Here is a 24,419-nt window from a genome sequence, read left to right on the forward strand (position 1 = left end):
AATTATTCCGAAAATATCGACAAAGGCATGGTTCAGGGGACTGGATGTGAGTAGGGATTTCATTCGTGTGATGTCCAGACTCATGTCCAATCACTACACGTTAGATGCACATCTCCTTCGAATTGGGCTCTCCGAGACTAATCATTGTGCTTGCGGAGAAGGTTATAGGGATATTGATCATGTCGTTTGGACATGCGTGGAGTATCGTGATGTCAGATCTCAACTAATAAATTCTTTGCGTACCCAAGGTAGACTATCCAATATCCCAGTTCGAGACATTCTTGCTTGTCGTGACCTTTCATACATGAAACTTATTTATCATTTCATAAAGAAAATTGGAGTTTCAATTTAATAAAGGCCCCTTTTAAGACTTAGTTCTGATCCCAGCTGCGTCCATGAGTTCAACCAATAGCTAAATTAGAATAAAAATTATGTAATGATACAAACAAACTCGAAACAGTTTATGAAATTATCAACAAAATGTCTGAAAATAACAGCTTATTTTATAATTTATAGAAGTTAATCGTTTGGTTCAAATAATATTTCCGAGTAGATTTCATAATTAATGACGAGTTACCTAAGATGATATTTAAGCTATAAGAGAATATGTTTTAATAAATTCAAAACGTTGTGACTATGTTAGAATTAAATTAGGATAAGAATATTATGTAAAAGTGATGCTACGGCGAAGAAAAACTTATGTAAACTGCCTTAAGAAATAAACGTATTTATAAAAAAAATTTTAATTGATAACTTATTAAAAAACGTCATTTTCGAGGTACAGTATCTTCAGCAAAGTTGCTCAGAATAATAGGTGTCATGTTTGGGAAAATTTTATTTATGTGATTGATCTCCCTAAATGTGAGATAAAAATATTATTTTAGCTCAGTGCCAACATAGGGGCTAAGCTACTTCGACAAAGTTGTGCAAAAAGTCATTTCAAACAAATTCGCAGAAGATACTATTCCCGTTACTTGAGTATAATTCATGATATAATGTATTTTATGAAAAGGGTGTCCTAAGACCAGTTTTTGTGAGAAAACATATATATTTTCAATTTACATGAGCTTTTCATGTTATACAAAGTTTTTCACCATTAAAAACTACACAACTTTCTCAAATATACTATGCCTCTATCATTTCAGTTCAATGAAATAGAGCCATTTGCCTGGTTTTTTTATATAATTCACACTTGTCTGTCATCAAAAGGCACAGAAAGGTGCAGATGAAACCACTTACCTATGTATCTACTTCAAAAGAGCTTTCATACTGTAGTTGAATTACTCGTCTGCGAAATGAAAGGTCTCCCCGTCACCCTGAACGCTATTGAATAGTTTTGAGATCGGATGTTTACTTTTTGAGTTATACAAAGTTTTATGTCAAAATTTTCGTCACAATATCTGTCAATATCTGTTACAATTGACCTTGAAAACAGAATATGTTTTCAGACTTAGATTTTGCACGAAACAAGCCATTGATTGTTCAAATCCGTCCATTTTTCACGGAGATATCGATATTTTTGCGTAAGCGAATTTTTGCCTTATTCCAGTAGTAGGAGTTTTGAGCGCTGTATGACAAAGCAATGCTTGAGAGCAAAGTGAAACACGATTTTACATACTGCTCCATACAATTGTTTCTAAGTATCAAGAAAGACTGTATACATCATCCTTTTTAATAAATTTTTTCTTCGGATCGATTTTAGCACGGTTCGTTTTTGGCAACATAATCGTTCGAATATGACATATGTAAATTAGATGATGGCAGCATTGTCGAGTTAATAGCAATTCCATAATTATATTGATTTATACTACTTACAGCAATAAATGCTAGAAGAACATAACACCCATCAACCATTCGAATCAGTTCGTCGAGATCAGCAAATGTGTGCGTGAAAAATAGTTTCACTCAATTTTCTCAGATATGACACAACCGTGTTCTACAAACTCAGACTCATATGAAAAGTCGTGTGCTCCCAAACAAGGTTCCTGAATTACGTTTGGATCCGACTTCTGGTTCCAGAACTACAGGATGATATGTGAAACGAAATTAAAGTAGTGTAACTTATTTTTCTCGTTGATGGCTGACCCGATCTAAGATTCAAATGAAATCTAAGAATCATTTAAGATGTAAATGGAAGGTCTTAAGAACCTATAAAACATCTTACTTTTTGTCAGATCCAATTTCCGACTTAGGGGATACATACACTGATTTTCGAATTCCGGTTCCAGTATCGAGACGTTTCTCAAAACTCAAACTCGTTTTCTCAAAAAAGGCCAAATCGAATTTCAAAACAAAAATTCGAATTAAAGGATTTATGGTCCCATACAAAATAATGAATTTTATTCGATTCTGACTTCCAATTCTGGAGCTACAAGGTGATGAGTTTTTAAAATTTAAACCGATATGGAAGATGACAATTCCAAAAAGCTTCAAAGTTGGACTGAAAACTATTGCAATTTATTCGTCATATTTATTGTTTGGCCATACGACTCGTTTTGGGTTATGCTGGTTCCTGAATACCGGCTCTGGAAGTACCGCAAATAATCGTAAACTCTAAAGTGGAACTTACTTCGACATCTCATGGAATATTCAATCGATTGTCACACGTTTAGATTCAAATTCAATCCGATTTGCAGCTTCGACATTACAGGGTAATTAGTGTTTAGAATCTCAAATTGCCGTGACGGTCATTAAAATAATATCATGAGTACTAAAACACCGCAAAATATTCATGTAAAAAACACATGCGGATTTTGATAAAAAAAGGTATCATCTCACTGCTAGGTGGATTAAGCACGTTTTTAGTTTTACTTAGCTTGCTTAAAACAAAGTTCATTTCACTAACACAAAAGAGTTGTGTTTGCTCCACCTGTTTCTACCACATTGCATTATGATGTCAGCCTAAGCCTCATATATAGGCTAACCGACTTCCGCACTTTATTCTTCACATCCATGCTCTTCCTTGAATACTATGGCTCTATAATTTCATATTCTTTCTCTTCTTATATTCTCTAGTTAGTTTGATATCGTTAAAAACCGAAAAAAAAATTTTGATGACTGTAACTCATATGAAAAACAGAGAAACAGGTGTCAATCAACGCCACGTACTATGTGAACGAGGTTTTGGAGAAGGTTGTGGCCCGGTACTTCGAGATCTCTACGGAAAGGATTATTACGTCTTTCAACAGGACGGCGCACCGCCCATACAACGAATATCGTCCAAAGTGTGATGTCGTAAAAATTTGAATAATTTTCCCGATAAGACTACGCACCTTAATCCCCTCAACTTTTATGTATGGTCGTAAATGCTGGCCAAGCGAAGCGAACCTCAAGATCAATTTGAGAAGCTCATTTCCAAGATTTGGGACGAGATACCATTGGACCAGATGCGTGCTGCGTGCGATTCTTTTGAGAAACGTCCCAAGCTCGACATATTGCATAAAGGTGGGGTGCTGTCAGCTAATTCGTCGTAACGGTACTCAATAAACGTTGTTTAAAAAAAATTAACTCAGAAAAAGATTTCTTGTATTTGCATTTTTTAACCGATTTTAAAGTGTATTCGAACTTATTGAACACCCTGTAAGCTTGCATTTAATATGTGCTACGTGGACTGCTGCAAATGCTGGTGGAATTAACACTAGTCTAGTATTAAAGATGGAGGATTCTTATTTTAGAAAACTTACCCCTAAATGCATACTGCTGTCTTTTGGCTACATACCGGATGCAGTGAAATAGTGCCTCAACCAGAAACGTAGATTATGTTCATAGAAAGAAATTGTATGATTGCCATATCAGAACTCATGCATTTGAGGGGTAATAAATTCTTTCTAGTCTAGTAAAGCTACGATGATCAAAGAGACACAACAAACATTTTCAAATTTTGTATCCAAATTAATTCTATGATTACGTGTGGTGTGTTAGCTTGAGTAAACATGACACCTAATCGAGACTGGAAGTTGAACTACGCACCGTCCGTTCAAGGTCTGAACATTTAGGACCGGTTTCCGCATTTGGGAAGGTTTCTAAGTTGGGTTCCATCACATTACAAGTAGTTCGAGTACAGACGAAACAATTTGCTAAGGAAAGGAAAAATTTTCGGGTTATGTCTTTGAGTTGATTTTTTGACGTATTCAAATTTTCGTAATTATAGGTTCCTTTGGATTCCACTATGAAAAAACCTATTTCGTTATGATACTAACGTAATAATGAACGACTAGATACCGGTACTTCGAAACGCTTTTTGCGTTTTTCATCAATGTTTTGATAAGTCTGTCGAAGAAAATTTGCTGTGCTGTGTCTTTTGTAGTAATGTAGGTAGATCAAACTCATGTAGTAACTGTTTATGTACTTCCTATGTTTGTTTTTTGTGTGTAGATAGCAATTTGAAGAGCCAGGAACATTTGTAGCCTTGGTGGTGATTCAATAACGAACTTGGATTGTTTTTGTATAAACTTTCCGCAATGTCTAATTTCCATGGGTTGAAAATTTGTCTCAAAATTTTTATGTCATTTGTAGAAATTTCATAATCATCGATAAATACATGTTCTGCTAACTTCGATTTGAAATGGTATGGTAAACCCTTTTCAAATTCTTTAGAAGCTTTCGCTATTTCTGCTATATGCTCTTTAAACCGAGTTTACAAAGTCCTTTTCGTCTGTCCGAAATATTTTTTCTCGCAATGCGATTATCAAACGCCACAGCTTTGGAAACAGAGAAAATCTTTTATATTATAAATATATTTCCTTCGCATGTTTCGAAATCAATCTACAACACACGTTTGTTTTCTACGGTAAGCTCACGTTTATCAAAACTAACAGAATGATAGACGCTACTTCAATTACATGAAAACATTTCAAATATTTGTAACGATTCAATGTGCAAACACGATTTGTTTTGTTTTTCTCATATATCACTGTGAAAACCGACACAAAATGTCTGTGTGTGCGTCTGTGTGTATGTGAAAAATAATGTCACTCTAATGGCTGAACCGATTTTCACAAACTTAGATTCAAACGAAAGGTCTTATGATCCCATAGATCGCTATTGAATTTTATTCTTATCCGACTTCCGGTTCTGGGATTACAAACTAATATGTGCAAATCTGTAAGCAAATGCGCACTCAATTTTCTCGGAAATTTCTCAACCAATTTTCACGGACCAAGATGCAAATAAAATCTCTTCAAATTCTTTAGAAAGTCCTCAAAAAGTCTATCCAAATCCGAGTTTTGGTTTCGGTACAACAGCGCGATAAATGGAAAATTTTCAAATTCATGAGTATTTTTCACAACAGATGGCCAAACGAGGTGCAAATTTGTATAAACCTTACTGGTAAATTCATCTAGTTGGTAGATCTTGTTAGTTAGTGGATATATAAACCTACTTTGAGATTACTAGTTCCCGGTTTCCGGTTCCGAAAGCACCGATAATAGTGAAGCAAAGCTCTAACAACGAAACTCATTTCCCAGCAACGGTCGAGCCGATTTTCACAATTCATGATTCAAATTAAAGCTCACATTGCTTTAAAAGATGTTGTGTTATTTCATCCAGATCCGACTTCCGGTTTCGTATTTATGTGGCGATGTATGTCAAAGCATTCAAACCGTCATACAAAATGATGATGCAAAACCGCTACATGCTGGTATGGAAGAAAAATACACCAACACCGTTCGAACGAAGCACACAACGTGCTTTATTCAATTTCGTATAGCGTGCAGGGTTGCCAAATTTAAATCTATATTTTTCAGGAGAAAAATCTGTAAATCTGTATCGGGGGATCAAAGATCTGTATTCAAAATCTGTATATGAAAGTGATAAGAAATTAAATCGCAATGGAATGAAAAATTCACTTTTTGCTTATAGGTAGCGTATTGTAATGCAATTGGCATTCATTTCTTTTTACTATCTTGCATTGTGACCACAGCCATCATCTTTTCATCTTTTCAGAAGTAATTTTTGGAAAACATAAAGAACTGCGCTAGAATAATTGCAAGACAATCAATATTGATAAACCGTCATTAGCAGATGGGACCGTTTGTAGTGTTTATCATCCTCGATATTCTCTTTCATTTAATTTGTATCCACTTGTTAGTATTATCACAAAATCATGATAACGATTCTATTCTATAAAAGAATATAAAGTTTATGCAATCACTTGAAAATCCTATAGTATAGGATACTTAGCCCTCTGGGCCAATTTTCACTAATAAATTTTTCAATACACAAATTTATCGACACAGTTTCAAATAATGTCATTAATTTTTCTCAGAGATGGCTTAACCGATTGTCACAAACTTAGGCTCAAATAAAAAATCTCATAGTCCCATAGGTTGCTATTGAACTTAATTGTGCTTTCATAGGGTAAAGTGTGTTTAAAATTGCACACCGTCATTTAGAGCGAAGGTACAAAAAAGGATATAATTCTTTCAGATTTGATTCAAAAATGATTTAATTTGTAGGCTATATTATTAACTTACTAAACAAACCAACTTCGCCCCGATTCCGGAAGTACCGGAAACTCTAAAACAAAACTCACTCAATTTTCTCAGAGATAATTTGATCGATTTTCACAATCTTAGGCTCAAATGGAAGGTCCTATAGTCTTATAGGTTCCTGTTGAATTTCATTCGGGTCCGACTTCCGGTTCGGGAACTATAGAGTAAAGTGTATTTGAAATTTCAAACCGCAATTTTGTGCTACGATGGAAAATAAAGAAAAAAATCTTTTTAACTCGGCATGACTGTTTACAAAATAAGTAGTTTGTGTTAGTTTGTACCCAAAGAAACTACTTAATTTTATTCAAGCTTGAAAAAAATTTCTTGTCAGAACCTTCTAGTTATATTTGTGAAAATTTAAGTAATATTAGATTACAGCATATTATAGCATTATGTGGATTAAAAATGTTTTTTTCTCTTAAATGTTGGAAGACCGACTTATCGTCGAAAATAATCAATTATGGCTATAAATAAACAAAATAAACTAACATGGAAATCACACCAGTGCACAGTGATGCCAAGGTGGCAGAAACGTAATTTATTTTTTCTGCACTATATTATTTTTTCTAATTCTCAGATAAATGAAGGAACACAGTTTAAAGTATAAACATTTCTGAATAAGAAATAATCTTTCAATATCTTCTCAAGGATAAGATATTGTAAACTTCATCCTTCCATAGAAAATATACGACGCAATTATGATGTATTGCGACTAGAGTTTTAAATAGATAGGAAAGGGCTGTCATTGTTTAATATTATTTGATTTTATAGGAATTTTTCTGTACTTTTCAAAAACCACTATGCGATACTGCACATTTCTGCACCCTAAAAGTTTTTTTTCAACTGGTTGCGAGGGCGACAAAAGAAATCACAGAAACAAGACAGGCTAGACTTTTGTAAATGAAGTCGGTGTGAGTTAAATTTAAATAAAAAGTTATATGATAAATAAATGCAGAATATTTATAACATACATAACATCAAACTCTTGCATGAATGTCGTTATAAAAATCTATTTATAATATATCAGGCGTTGCAATAAATTAGTAGCGTTTTTTCTGCAAAGTTTCATGATTTTTTGTGAGTGTATCATTACAGTACCGTTCTTCAAAGTATACTCCATCGTTATGTCCTACTTTCTGCCATATTTCTGGTGAGACTTAGATTCGACGAATGAATCGATACAATTTTTGGTAGTTTCGTAGTTTTTGAAACTTACCTAACAAGTTATGCGGCATGGATGGGAGAAAATGGCAGTCGTACGGATAAATATGGCGGCTAGGGCAGAACTTTCATTGCAGCGTTTACAAATAAGCTTTTACAATTTTCGAAAGATGGGGTCTTGCATTGTCATGAAGCAAAAATACTATGACGTGGCGACCATCATATTGCGTCCGCTTTTTTGCAATGCTCTTGTCCAAACGCAGCAAGTGTAATCTGTATATGGCACCAGTGATAGTGTCACATAATTTGAGCAGCTCATAATAAATAGCGCCAAATATATTATATATCAATATGGATCACTTTAAAGAATCCAATACAAACCGAAAAAGACATCACAGTAACACTATCACGTGATGAAAAAGGCTATTAGTTCAGTCATGTTAAGCAGTTTGCGTTTAGCGTGCACCTAGAAGTGAAATGTCAAAAATAATTGAGCATGATGCACACATAGAGGTGTGAACTTTAAATATCTGTGAGTTGATTTTTATATGTTTGATTATAAATGTGATATCGTTATGAAACGTGCGGTGCCAAATTATAATACTGACTTTCACAATCGATGATGTGTTATATTATATTTAATTTTGTTTACTTTGCTCTCACTGACTTGCTAGCTTCGAATACCCCAAAGGCCCGAGATGTTGGTTACAATATCAGTGACTAGAGCGTCTTATTGTTGCCACCGGGCTGAATCTGATCCTTGCTGTGAACTGCTTTGCGAATAGTTTAAACTTTTAGTCAAAATTTGAATTTTGATGTTTATTTTCTAAAAAGTAGTTGAATTTCACTGAACAGACGAACCATTCCAAAATTCTACAAATAGAAAGTTTGTTTAGCACTGAAAAAATGTTATTAAATAGTATCATAAGTGCAATACAGTAAGCATAAGAAAAAGTAACACTTATTACTTTTACTACAATTGATGGCTATCGTTGAGGCGAATTACAAGTTACCTTTTCATACTGAATTATCTTGTTTTGAAGCATTTATTTATTTATTTAACAACCTGATATTGTGTATTTCTATCACTGGAACCGTAATCATTATCACAGCAAACATGAATACAAATGGAATAATTTTTCAAATCAAAAAATTTTAATACTTAATTCGGAAATGTTGGTAAAATTCTGGAATTAGCATTAAGAATAATTTGTTTAGTTCTGTGTACATTTCACACACATTTATATAACTAGGGATTTTCACGAAACAATGGGCCGTATGAATAAAGCATAGCATGCTTGAATTTCGGTAGTAAATGCTACGTGTGGATCACGTTCCTGTCAAAACACGCTACAAACTGTAGTATTTACTACAAGTTTTCGGTAGGTAGCTCTAGAGGTTGCTACTCGTGTGTTTGCTGATAAAGTGAAGTACAGAAATTAAAAAAGTGGCATTTTTACAGATGTAAGTACGTTTCTTGCTTTGTGCATGCTTATGCCAGCTTTTCCGGCTCTGTGTCGATACGATATGCAGTAAATGCTTAAATTCGGAAGTAGCATTAACTACATGTTCGAACTTGTTTTTTATTCAACCCAAACCGCGTTATACTCTGTGGACTTTGTTTTTGAGAAGATACTACAAACAACAGACTTTACTACATTTTACTGGAGAACGGCTGTCTCAATCTTATAATACAAACGAATGTTGTTTACTGTACGACGTTTCGGCCTTTGGTGTAGGCCTTTTTCAAGGAAAACTGAAAAATGTTGTTTTGTACTTCTTTTATTGAAAAGTTGGAGTAATTTCATAAAGTCAATTCCAAAAACTTGAAAAAACGTATGCAGAACATTTTCCGAAAATCAACATTTCTATGAAAACAAATATTATCGCTCGTTATTCTCCCATCTTCACTCATAGTGCAAAAACTTCATCAGTTTTAAGTAACAACATATCAAAAAAATTATGATAAGCCCTTTTGGAGAAATTTTAAGTTTTTCAAGATGTAAGGAAAAATTTTTTTTCAGTGTATACATTTTCCACACAGATTTAATCATTATCTGAATATGAGTGAAAACTCCAAATCAATCGCGAAATAAAAAAAATACACAAGTAAATTATAAAAAAAGTCTTCATTTTCCGGTCCGTATCGAACGGTACATCATGCCTCTTTTAGGTGGATCGAATATATTTCATATATTATCAAGCTGAAAATATAATAAAAAATCATTCAGCTGACGTTTATCGACATGTTTATGGTTTTTGCCAACTTTTGCATAGAGAGGCATCACTGTGCGGTGTTTCATAGGCGTAAGTCTCAATTTTCGTGTGTCAATCTATAAGAATGTGCATGAAATGAGTTCGATTTATGAGTCTTGATAGTACAGGCACAAACTATTTTAAATATTTTTTTTTTCTTTAAACTTCTATATGAACAAATTTATATTTTCCTGAACTATTATAGACAGGTTCAGTTACGAAAGCTATAAACATGACAATCATCGCCCATCAGGGAGCGTCCCGCATCCATTAAAGGTCTAATGTAATCGTTATCATAGGCGGTCTCCATTTCGCTGTATTCAGGACCAATGTTGTCCACGACTGTTGATCAAGCGAATTAGTATATGGAGACGGTCTATCCTGCAAGGAGGAGGGTGGTTTCGCTGAGAAGGATACTGTTTGTGATTATTATCTGTGTAGCTTTTTTGACTGCAATCAAGCGAACAGACAACCCACTGGCTTAATGGCATCAGGAAGAGTGACGCTATTCGATCCGCAGTATTCAACTTACCATCAACAGGTTTGGACGGAGTCCGGTTAACTAACAGCCATCGGAAGGGCAATCGCCTTGTATCAGTATTTTGCGTACCTTTGCTTCCCTTTGATAATGAGTTAAACCATGAACAGTAGTAATAGCTTTTTATTGCGCAGATTTGTGTCCTCGTTCTGTGCCATGTACCGTGAAAAGTAATGTTAATTCTAAGAGATAACAAGCAGTTGAACTGATTACATTTAATCTCGATATCCGTGACTAAAGCAGCTGTAAAGAGTTTATTACTTTTTCAAATTATCACCTGAAACAACAAATGTACTGGTTGTCTTCTATTTAGAGACGCATCTCATAGATAAATCTCGTGATGGTTGTCAGTAAGGATCAGTTCTTCACGTGAAAATGTTCTCATTCATTAGGCAACAAGTGTCGGACAACAGTCAGTGAGATGGAACATAATCTACGAAGTAATTCAATAGTTTTCACCAATCTGGAGAACCCTTACGGTCCGCAGTGCACTTGGAAGAAACGGATATTCCATGCAAGTGATACGTTACTGTCGTTGTTTGTGATAAGCCCTCTCGTGGTTACGCACTGGCGTGGTACATGGAGCTACATGGATTTGAAATCGGAATACTTTGCACCGTGGTATTGCTTTTTGCTGGGTTCATTTCTGCACACCGGCTTTGCTCTACTGCGAGAACCGCTACACGCACAATTTTCGCGACCTAGTGATGGAATAAAATGTTGGTGGAGAACCGCTAGTAGGTTTATCGTATCCAAAGTGTACACTTATGTTTTCAGTGCAAGTTGTGTGATGCATTGGCGTGGTGGTTGGGAAGTTATGAAGATTTATTTAGGTTAGTATACCTTGTGAATAAGATCTGTATTTCAAGTAGGTTTTGTTTTTGAATACTTCCGTTTACCGGATGTTCGGGCAGCGTTGAAAATTTGTTCATTGCTTAATGTGAAAGCAGGGCATAGCCCACTAAAGTTAACTAAACTTTTTTTCAAACTAACTAAACTAAACTGTTTTGTAAAATTAACTAAACTTTACATCTTAACAGGCATAAAATTTCCTCATCATCCAAATGACATATTGTTGGACAACTCATGCAAATGACACTTCTTCATTCTACAGTTACTAAACCTTAGTAGACAGTAATCTAAGAAACAGTTTCTTGTTCACATTACGTGATAGGTGAAAGTCAAGCAATCAAAACTTAAAGCAGTAATTAAATACGCGCTATATGCCAACTATGGTTTTGTTATATCCGTTGGCGTAGGGAATCCGAAGAATATAATAAGTACGAAGATTACGACGATGGATATCAAACTATAGCAATTGTAAGAGCTCAACTTGTTTGTAACTTCATACGTAAGTTTGACGAAATGTAAAAAAAATCCATAAACATGCGAACGTCGTAGACTAGAAAATTTTACTAGTGATTCAGTCAATTTTTTGAAAACCGAGAGAATGAAATCAACAAAAAGTGCATCGAAAAAATTCACGGTGTCCGGTTAATTATTCTGACGTGTTATGTTTCAAATACCTAACCCGTGAGTCTTTGGTCAAGTTTTCATCAGCTAAACAACTGAATATTTCAGATTTTACAATATATTATCAACAAAATTGTTAACAGCAGAGCAGTACCACAAAATACAGCTGGAATGAAACGTGAACTTACTGACAATTCAGCTGAAAATCATTTAGCGAGATCTCAAGAGCTGAGATCTAATATAAGAGTGAAAAGATAATCATCAATAAAACAAATGTCATCAAGATAGCCGTGAAACACATTTGACCGTCATAGTGTGAACTTGCTATTAAATATACTAGAATAGCTGCTCCTTTAATCATCTCAGCTCCGCCATTTATCTCATTAGGCAAATCATTAGATAAAGTGATAATTCGACTCAGTTCATCTAAATCGCAAAATATCTGTGTGTGTGACGAATAAAGTCCCTCACTTTGCTAAGAAATGGATGGAACGATTTTCACAAACTTAGAAAAAAATGCCTTATTTCCCATAAAAAGTTCCACAATTTCAACTGGATGATTTGGGATCCGGATTCCGGAATTACAGAGTGACATTCGTTAAAAATGCATTTAAAGGGACTTTATTTTCACTTTTCTCCATAATGGCTGCACCGATAAAATCTAAAATTCGAATGGAAAGTCTTAAGCCACCATAGAAAGATCCTGAATTTCATTTGGATCCGACTTCAGGTTCCGAAATTACAGGGTGATATGCACCAAAAATGTGAAAATAATGTCACTCACTTTTCTCTGAGATGGCTAAACCGGTTTTCACAAACTTAGATTTAAATGAAAGGTCTCACGATCCCATACAAAGTTCCTGAATATCATTTGGATCCGACTTCCGCTTTCGGAATTACAGGGTGATATGCACCAAATATGTGAAAATAATGCAATAAAAATGTGAAAATAATGTCACTTACTTTTCACTTTTGTCCCGGATTGGTGGCTCAATGCACAGGGCACTGGTCTTACAAACCAGTTGTCGTACGTTCGAGTCCCGACCTGGAAGGATTCGTAGTGTCAGTAGATACGTAGCACCAGCCATGCTATGGTTCTGTACACTCTGAATCGGCTGCGAAGTCTGTAGAAACAGAAGGTCAAATTCCACTACAGGAATGTAATACCAAGGCTTTGCTTTGCTTTTACTTTTCTTGGTGATGGCTAAACCGATTTTCACAAGCTCAGATTTAAATAAAAAGTCTTACGGTCCCATACAAAGTTCCTGAATTAGATTTGGATCCGACTTCCGCTTTCGGAATTACAGGGTGATATGCACAAAAATGTGAAAATAATGTCACTCACATTTCTCGGAGATGGCTTCACCGGTTTTCACAAACCGAGATTCAAATGGGTCCATACAAAGTTGCTGAATTTTATTTGGATCCGACTTCCACTTCCGGAATTACAGGGTGATATGCACGAAAATGTGAAAATAATGTCACTCACATTTCTCGGAGATGGTTTCACCGGTTTTCACAAACCGAGATTCAAATGGTTCCATACAAACTTCCTGAATATCATTTGGATCCGATCTCCGCTTCCAGAATTACAGAGTGATATACACCAAAAATGTGAAAATAATGTCACTAACTTTTCTCGGAGATGGCTGAACCGATTTTCTCATACTTTGATTCAAATGAAAGGTCTTATGGTTCCATATAAAGTTCCTGAATATCATTTAGATCCGAATTCTCGTTCTGGATTAACAGGATGATATGCAACAAAAATGTGAAATTATTGTCACTTAATTTCCTCGAAGATGGTTGAACCGATTTTCACAAACTTAGATTTATATAAAAAGTCTTATGGTCCCATACAAAGTTCCGGAATTACAGGGTGAAATGCATAAAAAATGTGAAAATAATGCACCAAAAATGTGGAAATAATATCACTCACTTTTCTCGGAGATGGAAGTTCTTAAGATGCCATAAGAATATCTTAATTTTCATTCGGATCAAACCCCTTGTTCCGGAGATAGGGAGCTCAGTATGAAGCTACACCGAATTTCGAATTCCGGTTCCAGTATCGAATCGTTTCTCAAAGCTCAATCGTTTTCTCAAAAAAAAAGCCAAATCGAATTTCAGAAACAAAAGTTCAAATTAAAATAAATCCAATTGTATCCAATTCTGACTTCCGATTCTGGAATTGTAGGATGATGAATTTTTAAAATTCAAACCGATATAGAACATGACAATCCCGAAAATCTTTAAAGTTGGACTCGAAACTACTGCAATTTATTCATCATATGACCATACAAATCGGTTTGGGTTATGCTGGTTCCTGAATACCGGCTCAGGAAGTACCTTACATTACCTTAAACTCTAAAGTGGAAATTACTTCGACATATCATGGAATGTTTAGTCGATTGTTATACTTTTAGATTCAAATTCGATCCGATTTGCAGTTTCAACATTACAGATCTCAAATTGCCACTTTAAACGACGGACATTAGAATAATGTCATGAAAACTGAAACAACAAAGAATATTCATGCAAAAAACACATGCGGATTGATAAAAAAAAGGTATCATCTCATTGCTATGTGGATTAAGCACGTTTTTTACATTAAAATTGTATTTATTTGTATTTATTTTTTAAATTACCAATTGTTTTACAGATTAAATGATACAGCTCATTGCTTTTTAATCGTTGTTCTTCTGTCTTGTTTGAAAGTTTTAATCTGTTGGTATTGTTTTGCTATTTGCAGTAAGTTTAATCAACAATTTGTTTGTTCTGTTTCTGATAGTCAATTGCTAAACGAACCGAGTTGCTATACCGATTCCCAGTTCACAGTTCCATAAGTACCGGGGGTAGTTGTGAAAATAATTAAAATAGAGTTAACTTATTTTATTCATAGACGAAAGAACCGATTTTCACAAACATAGGTTCAAATAAAAGGTCTTATGGTCATATATAAAAACATAAGAAATCTTCAAAAATTGTATCTAAACTATTTCAAGTTGATGGTTTGTAAGATGATGCCCAGAAAAACCGTTATGTTTCAATTTAAGAATCATAGAAAAGTGTCTTGATTAATCCTACAGTAATGTGTATGAGAATCACTAGGTGGATCATAACCGATTTTTTAATCTATCGAAAAGAATCTTCTCTGAAATTTATCCAGTTGAATTGTATGTTGTAGCGCATAACGAATATTACTTACTGCACAATGATCCATAATATAAAAGTAACAGGCAAAACTATTATAAGCTCACAAAATAATACAGTTCCTTGCCATATTATTAGATCCATGCTGAAAAATTAATAAATCTCTGAAATATTGTTTTTACTTCTAACGATGAAAAAATTTTTTTTAAATATCGGTGCAATATGCCACTGTTTTAATCGTTTATCAACGTTCTTAGAAAAGTGCGCTTTCGCATCTCATCCAGGTCAGTCGATAAAACAAAATCGCTTCTCTTCAGGACGGCCGAGACCAAATACATTATTGTGTAGTGGACAATAGAACGATCTCGAAATGAGTGAAGCAAATGAACTAAAGCTACCACCACTACTACGAAAGAATACAATTATTGTTGACTTCAGACAGTGCAAAACTCGACCTTCGATTCGGTTTGCTTAAGGAGCAAATGCAAATAATGTTGGTCACATCCAGTCTTATAGAGAGCTGGATGCAATTCAATGGAGCATAAAACCATCAAGTACAACATATCAGTGTATAAGGCAGATAGAGCTATAGGAGTGCGTGTGCATGATCTACCCTCATGCGTCCCCGATCAATAACATATATTCTCAAAACTATGTCCCAGTATGGAGAGATTCTTTCCATTGAAAAGGAAGTGTGGAAAAACTTTTTCCCCAGGTATTCTAAATGGCGTACGTTTGTTACGCATTCGCTTGAAGAAAGCTATACCCTCATATGTGATTTTCGACTAGGTTACAAGGGTTCCGTGCAAACCACTTGTTACCTACGACAATCAGATGGCCACATGTCAATATTGCCAAAAAGCTGTTCACTATGGTAAGCCATGCGAAAAACTGGAAAATAAGACATCTACACAAAAAGACAACGGCGCTCCACACCAACTCCAAACAACCCCAGTACATTTGTGACAAAACCATCAGTATCCCATGTCGAACAAGGTACGTCAGCTGCAGCTAACAACGCACCCAACGCCTGGGCGAAAAGTAACGATCCTCCAGGCATGTATCCTATAGAGAATGTTTGGGTCTTTATGAAATGTGAAGTTTCTAAGCATGCCCCTACAACCAAAAGCAAAGTCTTGGCATTACATTCCTATTGAGGAATTTGGCCGACTTAAAACGACATTCGAACCATGTTTCCTTGTTGTCCGATTACAATGAAAAATAATCTGATATATCCCAAATAAAAAATTTCTCTCGCATAACAGCAGTGAACCGGAGCCGTTGTTTGTGTTATTTTAATGACGAAAACGAATTTGCTCCGATTATCTGAGCAACACAGTGATGATAAGCGATGTTGCCAACCAAATATCAGAAAAAACCTAATTCTTGAACCAATACACCACCATCAGATTACAATGAGTATGACCCGAAAAATGTGATAAAACTCAGATGATCAACACCTGCATGATTAAGTAATAATAATATAGCGTATGTTGCTGTTGAGTTGTTTAATAAGCGTTAACCGTCGAATTTCGGGACAACAATCAGATAATGGTCGGATTTTAAGTGTATGAAATGCACTAAAATGCTTGGAGCCGGTAAAGAAGAAGTACCGTTGTCCTTGGTTGTAGATGAATTCTTGTAGATTTTATCTTTATGTAATTCTTTCACTCTGTTTATTCAATGGAACGAATCTCTCCGTACTACAACATAAATTTTCGTAGTAAGTGTTTGGTAACAAAGGCAATTTGAGGCAAAATGCTTTGAATTTTGCAAAAATCGAGTTTTCGACAGGCACAAATATTCATTACAACTAAGAGCTGGTCGTAAGAATATTTATACGCGCGAAAGTATAGTAAGTACATCTAATAAAAAAGCTCTTAGTTAAATTGTTTGTATTTATCGGCATAGGTTCCATAACAACTTAGTAAATTATCACCTAATTTGGCACAGGTCCTTTTTGCAATTCAGAAGTCATAACGGTATTTTTTAACTTCCTTGACGAGCTTAGCTGTTCACTGCAACGGTGAACACAAAGTTGGTAGAATGTCAAGATCGTGCTAGTTGTTAATGCTAGATAGTATTGCTATTTATTAATTTTATTGTTAATTTAATTGAAATTTTGAAAATAATTTCAAAACATCTGATTCCAGAGAGCAGTAGTCAGTTCTCAAAGAAAAGGGGAGTTCAATGTAAAATTTATTGACACCAAACAGTGACTTTTTGGGATGCATTGGTAGCTCTTGCAATGCTTTTGGCTGGTCTTCACTCCAGATGCGGTCATTTTGCTTGTTGACATATCCCTCAACCAGAAATGAGCATCGTTCAACTTTGCCAGCGCCCATTCATTATAGAAATTTTCAAATGACGATTCATGATTAAATTATAGACCAAACTGAATGAGTTTGACAGTGACACAAGACACGATCAACGCGTGATCTGTTAAAAACAGTGTTGCCAAAAAGGTACCAGCAAAAAAACCCTTTATTAACTGAATCGTTATTCAATAGTACGAATGTAGTTATAATCATAAACAGCATTTCGTTATCAAATACCATATTATCAGATGGAAAATCTTGAGCATTTACGTTGAAATAATGATGTTATAAGAATTTTTATAACGAGAAGGGAGTAGCAAGAGTTTATAACCGCGGGAAACTGAGTGATTGTTGATCGGATGTGACGAGGAACGTTAATTCAAGTACGTTACAAGCACGTATACTTTTTGGAACTCAAAGGTTACTAAGAAGGTATTTATAGAGAGAAAAGCGTTTTAAATGTTCCTAACAAAAGGGTTTAAAAATAAAACAGACACGATTTGACGAGAATACCGTGAAATTTAATGGTTATTGTGAGATCTGAGATGGGGCACTGGGTGTGCGCAATCTGAAAATATACGTAATATTGTTCAATCGGCCGGCTAGTAGAGTTTCACTACAATCAGAGTATTTCAATGGGCATGACAATTTCTATAATCTTTTTGCAGTCTTGCCTTCACAAAACATTTCCGAACAACGCCGGGTATTTCTGCTAGTTAATAATATAACGGTTATCTGGTTGAACACCGAATTTTATTTACCAGTGGTTGAACAGTGGTCTTTTTTACATTTTACTACCTTCTTGTTGTTGCCAAATGGGTTGTTCTAGGGTTTTATTATTTACTACCACCTGCTCTGAAATGTGGGTCATCACTAGATATCACCGATCAGATATATTACATAGTACATAACAGAGTTGAAACATATTATGCAAATATCATTAAGATTGCCTTGAAACTCGTTTTAATTTTATAGTGTTGTTCTTAGTGTACGCACTAAATCGGCTGCGAAGTCTGTTAAAACAGAAGGTCACAGAAATCCGCAAAAGGAATGTAATATCAAGGCTCTGCTTTTGTGAACGTATGATTGGATATAAGCCTGAACATTACAAGCAGTAGCGTTCCGACTAACACCTAACTCACCTTGTTTTTGTGGAATTTTTTTTCCCTTTATAGGCTACTCTGGCCGAGGGGGGTGGTTAAAACGATCCACACTTTCTATACCGGACGAACTAGGCTATGGTGCCCAAATGAACACTAGTAACGAAGGAGGAAACCGGCCTATCATTGATAGGTTCCCTCCAGCATGTAACCCAAGCGACAGATTCCTTTACGGTTATCAATTTGCAACGAAAGATACGAATATCTTCTATTGCAAGTTCACCAGAGAGTTTGTCACTTGGGCAGGAAGTGTGTGCTTCACCCTGTAACCAGTCAATCATTGAGTCGTGCGTCTGTATCGTATTGGTATTTTGTCAGCCTACCAACTGCTTCTGTGTCTTAAATGTCCTCATCGATGAGACTTTGGAAAATTTCGCTTTGTATCCGCTTCGGTCTTGGCCCTGCTTTCCTATATAGTCTTTTATGTCTGAAGCGGTACAAACGATTATTACTTTAAAGTTCCTAAATAGATGTAGATATGTTTGGTCTACTACCATTCTAATCTGTTCTGATTGTTTCTATCTTTGTCGAAGTTACGTTACATTTCCTTTTCCCCATTGCATCGCTTTTTTATTATGCCGGAGAAACCTGTTAATATCTCAATGTGATAATTTATCAAGAATAAAGAAATAATAATAATTACTATAACAATAATAATATCAATAAGAAATAATAATAGTGACAATCACAACAATAATAATAACAATAATATTTATAATATTACAATAACAACAACAATAATAATAATGATAATAATAAAAGTTATAATAAAAATAGAAATATTGTGACTTACCAAAAGTTAATATGTCATCAAAAGATTTATTACATTAACATACCAATTTTTCGTCGTTTCACTGGGGCTCTTGATTTGTTTTCAATTTCCTTTTGGTATTCCTGTGGCACCCTAGGATTTTTCCGCTCCATATCGTTTTTGTCTATAATCTTTTATTTTGATAGTTTCTCGTGATAAAAATAAAAGAAAATCAGGTGTTAGTAAGCTTGTTAAATTATATAATGTAAGGATGCGCATTTAACACTAGATTGCCCAGGAAAGTTACAATATGTAAACAATGGAAGGATTGCTTGAAATTCTGTGAACTTTTTTAATTCTTTATTTAAAGATATATGCACTTAGGCTCACTGCACTAGCTTTTATTTATTCTGTCACAGTTTATATTATTGACTTTCTCTCTTTCAATCATTCTAACTGCCTTTGAGCAATCTAGGTCTAAACTAAGTTTTGGGCCTTCTAGTGTTGAGCACGCATCCAGGAAACAAGAACTACATGTATTTCGTGAAGAAATACTAGGTGTGATTGGATGAAATGGTCCACGTGAACCGTTCTCTTCCAGAAACACACATCTCACACTCTTAGTTAGAAGGTGACATCTGTGTCCAAGTTGGAGAAATCTAAGTACATTCAAACCTTTCCCGATATGAGAGTGTATTCACACTTGATTAATCAGTTTCGTCGTCATTGCAATTTGTAAACATTACCGATACCGAGCCGGATCGGAAAGATAAGGAATCGGAAAGGCATAAGAATGCTCGAAACCACCTAATGACCTATTGTCAATTTCAAGCATTATTAGTCCTGTCCACTCCGTGATCGATCCAGACAACATAATAATTTTCATCTTTTATAAGCGAACGATCGATCTCGGTATGGTCAGACTTTGTCAATACGCGAAGTGTAAATTGACTCCCACCACCATCCGCCAAGCGGGGGTACGCACCTTGTATCTCATCATCCAAAGCCCAGGGACCTTGTTTTTGTGGAAATTTTTGGAATAATTAAGGGTACTCACCGCCTCAGAAAATTTGTATTTCAAATGCAGAATAAAAAACCTGTTTTAAACCACCTAGTGGTATCATTATACCTTTCTCATATATAAATGTCTGGTATTCTTCAAAAAAATTTCTTTTTTTCTTGAAAAACATAAAAGTTTGTGCAAAAACTAGTATAACCTACAGAATAAAACAACTCTCAGATCAGTTAGGCCACCTATGAGGAAACGAAGATAAATAATAAAGGCATGCATGTGCAGACGAAAATTAAAACAAATTGGTTCATACCTTGGTGGAGCGCGCGAGTAATTGTGTTGTAAACATGTTGACTAATAGTGTGCCAAATCCTCAAACGGTATGAAAAAATATGAAGTTCAAAAGGACTATCCAGGTACGAGTCTGATTAATCATATACAATTTTAAACTTCGAAATAATTCCATAGTTCCATGGCCGCACTGGTGTGCAACTCTTTTCCCATTGGTGTGCTCTTCGGCCTGGCCCAAATCAAAGGTAAAGTGAGAGTGTCAATATTGCTGAGATAACTATGAATAATATTCGATCAAAGATCGTAATAATTCGATAAGATCCTGTACCGCTTGCTGGTGTGTTGATAATAAATTTACATCCATTTGAATATTTCACAGATGCTGATCTATGGAACGTAAGAAAGTCGAATTGAAAAACATGGCCCTTGCGGTAGGTGGATCTCATTTGTGTCAGCTAAAAGCTGCATTTGCTCTTTTTTTGGCTCGTGCCTTTCTTTGGAATAACCTAGTGATGATGTATGATGCAGCTACTACTAACGTGGATCTGAAGCAAAAACTACACGTGCCAATTTGGACGATAAATATTTTGACAATTTGTTTTATCAGTACCGATCAACTTATTCAGAAAACAATTCTAGTCAAATTTTCAGACAGAACGGTGCTCTAAACTGTTCGTTTTATAAATAAAGTAAAAACACTAGGTTTAAATCGTTTCCTTCGAAATGATTTAAACCTAGTTTTTATACTTTATTTATAAATCTGAAACAAACTTCCGAATGAAAACTCAATAAGTAGAACATTCCACTGAAAAACATAAACTGATGCGGTCAATACCTGAAACGTTTCATAAGAACGATGTTTGCTCATTTCATCCAAATATTTGTACTACTGTTTTTTTTTATTTTGCACGCGATTTATGTAATCTGATCTGACTTTTCCATGGTACATGGCGTCGAAATCTGATTTGGTAGAACCTGAAACAAACAAGTTGAACCCCGAGCTTTCCAATGTACTTTTGTGCTCAAGAAACTGATTCGGATAATGACTTGTGATTAATTTAAATTTGCATTGTAAATATTGTGATAGGAACTCAGCAGGGCAGCTACTTAATTATCATTTTTACCAGTTTCACGGAGGAACGTTGATGTGCGCCACAAATAACGGAATCCGGGAACCGGTATAATCGAAGTCGTTTCGAGAAAAGTGGGTGAGATTCATATTTTGAGAATATGACTGTAATCTTCGGTCGTTAATTGAAAACCGAGAATTAGGAAAACCGAAAATAGTTTGTTTGGTCGTCTACTAACAATGACTAGATTAGAGAGCCAGTTTAGATTTTTTTACGTTTTTTGCTTTATCGCTTCAAGACACACATAGACAATGCTCAAATTGACGAACTGTGTCGAATGGTATTTTCAAATAAACGTCAATATATTGTCACGCATCCGAAAATCTGCTTCGCATCAGCTGGTGTCGGTTTTCGTTTTCTTCATCGCGTGTATGAAATTGAACGCAGCACGCTATGTGCTTCATTCGTAGAGGCGGTGTTGTATTTTCTTCTTCCGCACCAGCGCATGCACGTAACGGTGCGCTTCATATGAAGGATCGAAAGTCGAACTCAAATAAAAGGCAGATATTTTGTATGAGACAATTATACCTTTCATTTGAATCTAAGATCGTGAGAATCGGTTCAGCCGTCTCTGACAAAAGTTAGTGCAGTATCATATTTTTTAACATATCACTTTGTAATTCCGGAACCAGAAGTCAGATTCAAATAAAATTCAGACACTTAGTATGGAAGTACAAGACATTTCATTTTAATCCAAGTTTGTTAAAGTCCAGCTGTTTCTTAAACTTTCCCTACCACTGCGGCAGCACAGCGAAACGTCTTAGGTCTTACAACGTGTTGTAGCGCGCTGGTCGGCTGTGGAGACTAGTTTAGGAATCACTGATCTACCGTGGTCAGTCATATGTCTTTTGACGAGACGTACTATTAAATTCATTAAAAATTTCTCCCTCGATTGCACCAATCAAGGCAAAATAGCCTTATATCTCAGAGCGATATACCAAGGAACAGGAATCTATTCGTTCCGATTAAAGGGATTTAAATCTGGTGGACATTCCTCTCTAGGGTCAGAAAACCCCTACGTGCGGAATTGGGAATCGAACACAGGTAAACTGCGTGAAAGAAATCAACTTACCCATCCCGCTATATCAGTCATCTTCATTAAATCATTCGGGCGCTGTGTTTTATCCAAGAATGTTTATTTATTTATTTATTTATTATTGTAATAGCCATATGATAAAAAATTTACATGAACATGGGTTAGTAGAAATGATTATCACAATACATTTTAAAACCAATTCTCACATAAGATTATAAATTTAGAAACTGTTTAGCCTTTCTCATTTCCAATTCTATGAAAAATTGATACAAGTCTTTGGCTCAGGCATGTCCAAACACTGCACTGCACTGCGTGCTTCATATAACCACCGCCACCGCGTGTATTGAGAATGCCATTGCGTGCCAGTGCACAAATAGAAACACGAAACGCAATATCCGAAGCCACGGTGCTCGTGGTGCTGTTTTATTTTCGGCGCTGGTGTTTCAAGCTTCGGCATACACCGAAACTGCGTGTTTTCAGTTTCGTTAAACACCGGAGCCGAGTGTTTTCAATTTCGCGAAGGCACCGAAGAGCACCCATGCGTTGGTTATATTGTCAATCAATTGAATTCAATCAGACGCGTATTGATGAAAAAAGAATTAATCATTCAAACGCATTTTTCGTCATACCGTGGCGCTATAGGTGCTTATAGTACAAACAACGTATATGGCAAAATCGGAAACACTCGGCTTCGGTGTTTGCCGAAGTCAGGAACACTCGACTTCAGTGCTGCCCGAAAATCCAAACACCGTTGGTTGACAATTACACGACCACCGCTACGGGTGCTTTTTCTACTGAGTTCGGTGTGTGCTTTTCAACACGGGCACAAGGCGTAGCATTCAATACTCCTGCTGGTGTGCTCACGAGTGAAGGTGAGTACCGTGCAGAACTTATCCGTGTTTTTGCCATGCCTGCTTTGGCTACTAGTTTCGGTATCGAAATATCAAAGGAAATTTGTATGGCCAATAACTAAGCAAAGCCTTGTTATTACATTCCTGTAGTGGAATTTGACCTTCTGTTTCAACAGACTTCGCAGCCGATTCACAGGGTACAGAACCATTGCATGGCTGGTGCTACGATTCTACTGACACTACGAATCCTTCCAGGTCGGGGCTCAAACATACGAGTACTGGTTTGTAAGACCAGTGCCCTAAGCATTGAACCGCCAACCCGGGTCGATGGCCATTAACTAACAAGACTTATATATTGAATCATTTTGAAAGATTTGTTTACGTTAACGAAGGTTTAAAATGTTCAACACCCACCACTGTATAATTCAGAAACCCGAAGACGGATTAAAATAAAATTTCATAGAAACCTATGCGACCATACGACCTGTTGTTCGAGTCTAAGTTGGTGAAAATCGTACGTTGAAAACTTATTTAAGTTCGGGACTTCGTCAGACACTGTACTTTGATACAACTTAAGTGTTCCAATCAGAGATAAATTCACGTCTGCTTAGGGGTTTATGCTGAACTGCTAAGTGGCGTAGCAGTTTAACAAGAACTGCTTTGCACTGAGGAGTCAAGACAAAACGTCAAAATAAAAACAAAAAAAGTTTGCTCTATTTTTCGAAGTTTTTGATATAAACAGACAGGTATAGTTAAGAAATAAGATCCTTAAGAAAGACCAGGGATGGCATGTAGAAAATC

At 35.6% G+C, this 24,419-nt stretch overlaps 2 protein-coding genes across 3 annotated transcripts in view; one reads left to right on the forward strand and one right to left on the reverse strand.

Annotated features, from left to right (window-relative positions):
- LOC131427575 (phosphopentomutase) overlaps nt 1–24,419 on the reverse strand; it is a 181,890-nt gene that overhangs the window by 74,380 nt on the left and 83,091 nt on the right. The window lies entirely within an intron of this gene.
- LOC131427576 (uncharacterized) overlaps nt 10,841–24,419 on the forward strand; it is a 57,429-nt gene continuing 43,850 nt past the window's right edge. Inside the window, exon 1 of the mRNA XM_058590902.1 lies at nt 10,841–11,279. Within this exon, the coding sequence (XP_058446885.1) occupies nt 10,868–11,279 (412 nt within the window). The 5' untranslated portion in view covers nt 10,841–10,867. The remainder of the gene's footprint in view (nt 11,280–24,419) is intronic.

The sequence above is a fragment of the Malaya genurostris genome, chromosome 2 (genome assembly GCF_030247185.1).
Source record: "Malaya genurostris strain Urasoe2022 chromosome 2, Malgen_1.1, whole genome shotgun sequence".
NCBI classification, from domain to species: Eukaryota; Metazoa; Arthropoda; class Insecta; order Diptera; family Culicidae; genus Malaya; species Malaya genurostris.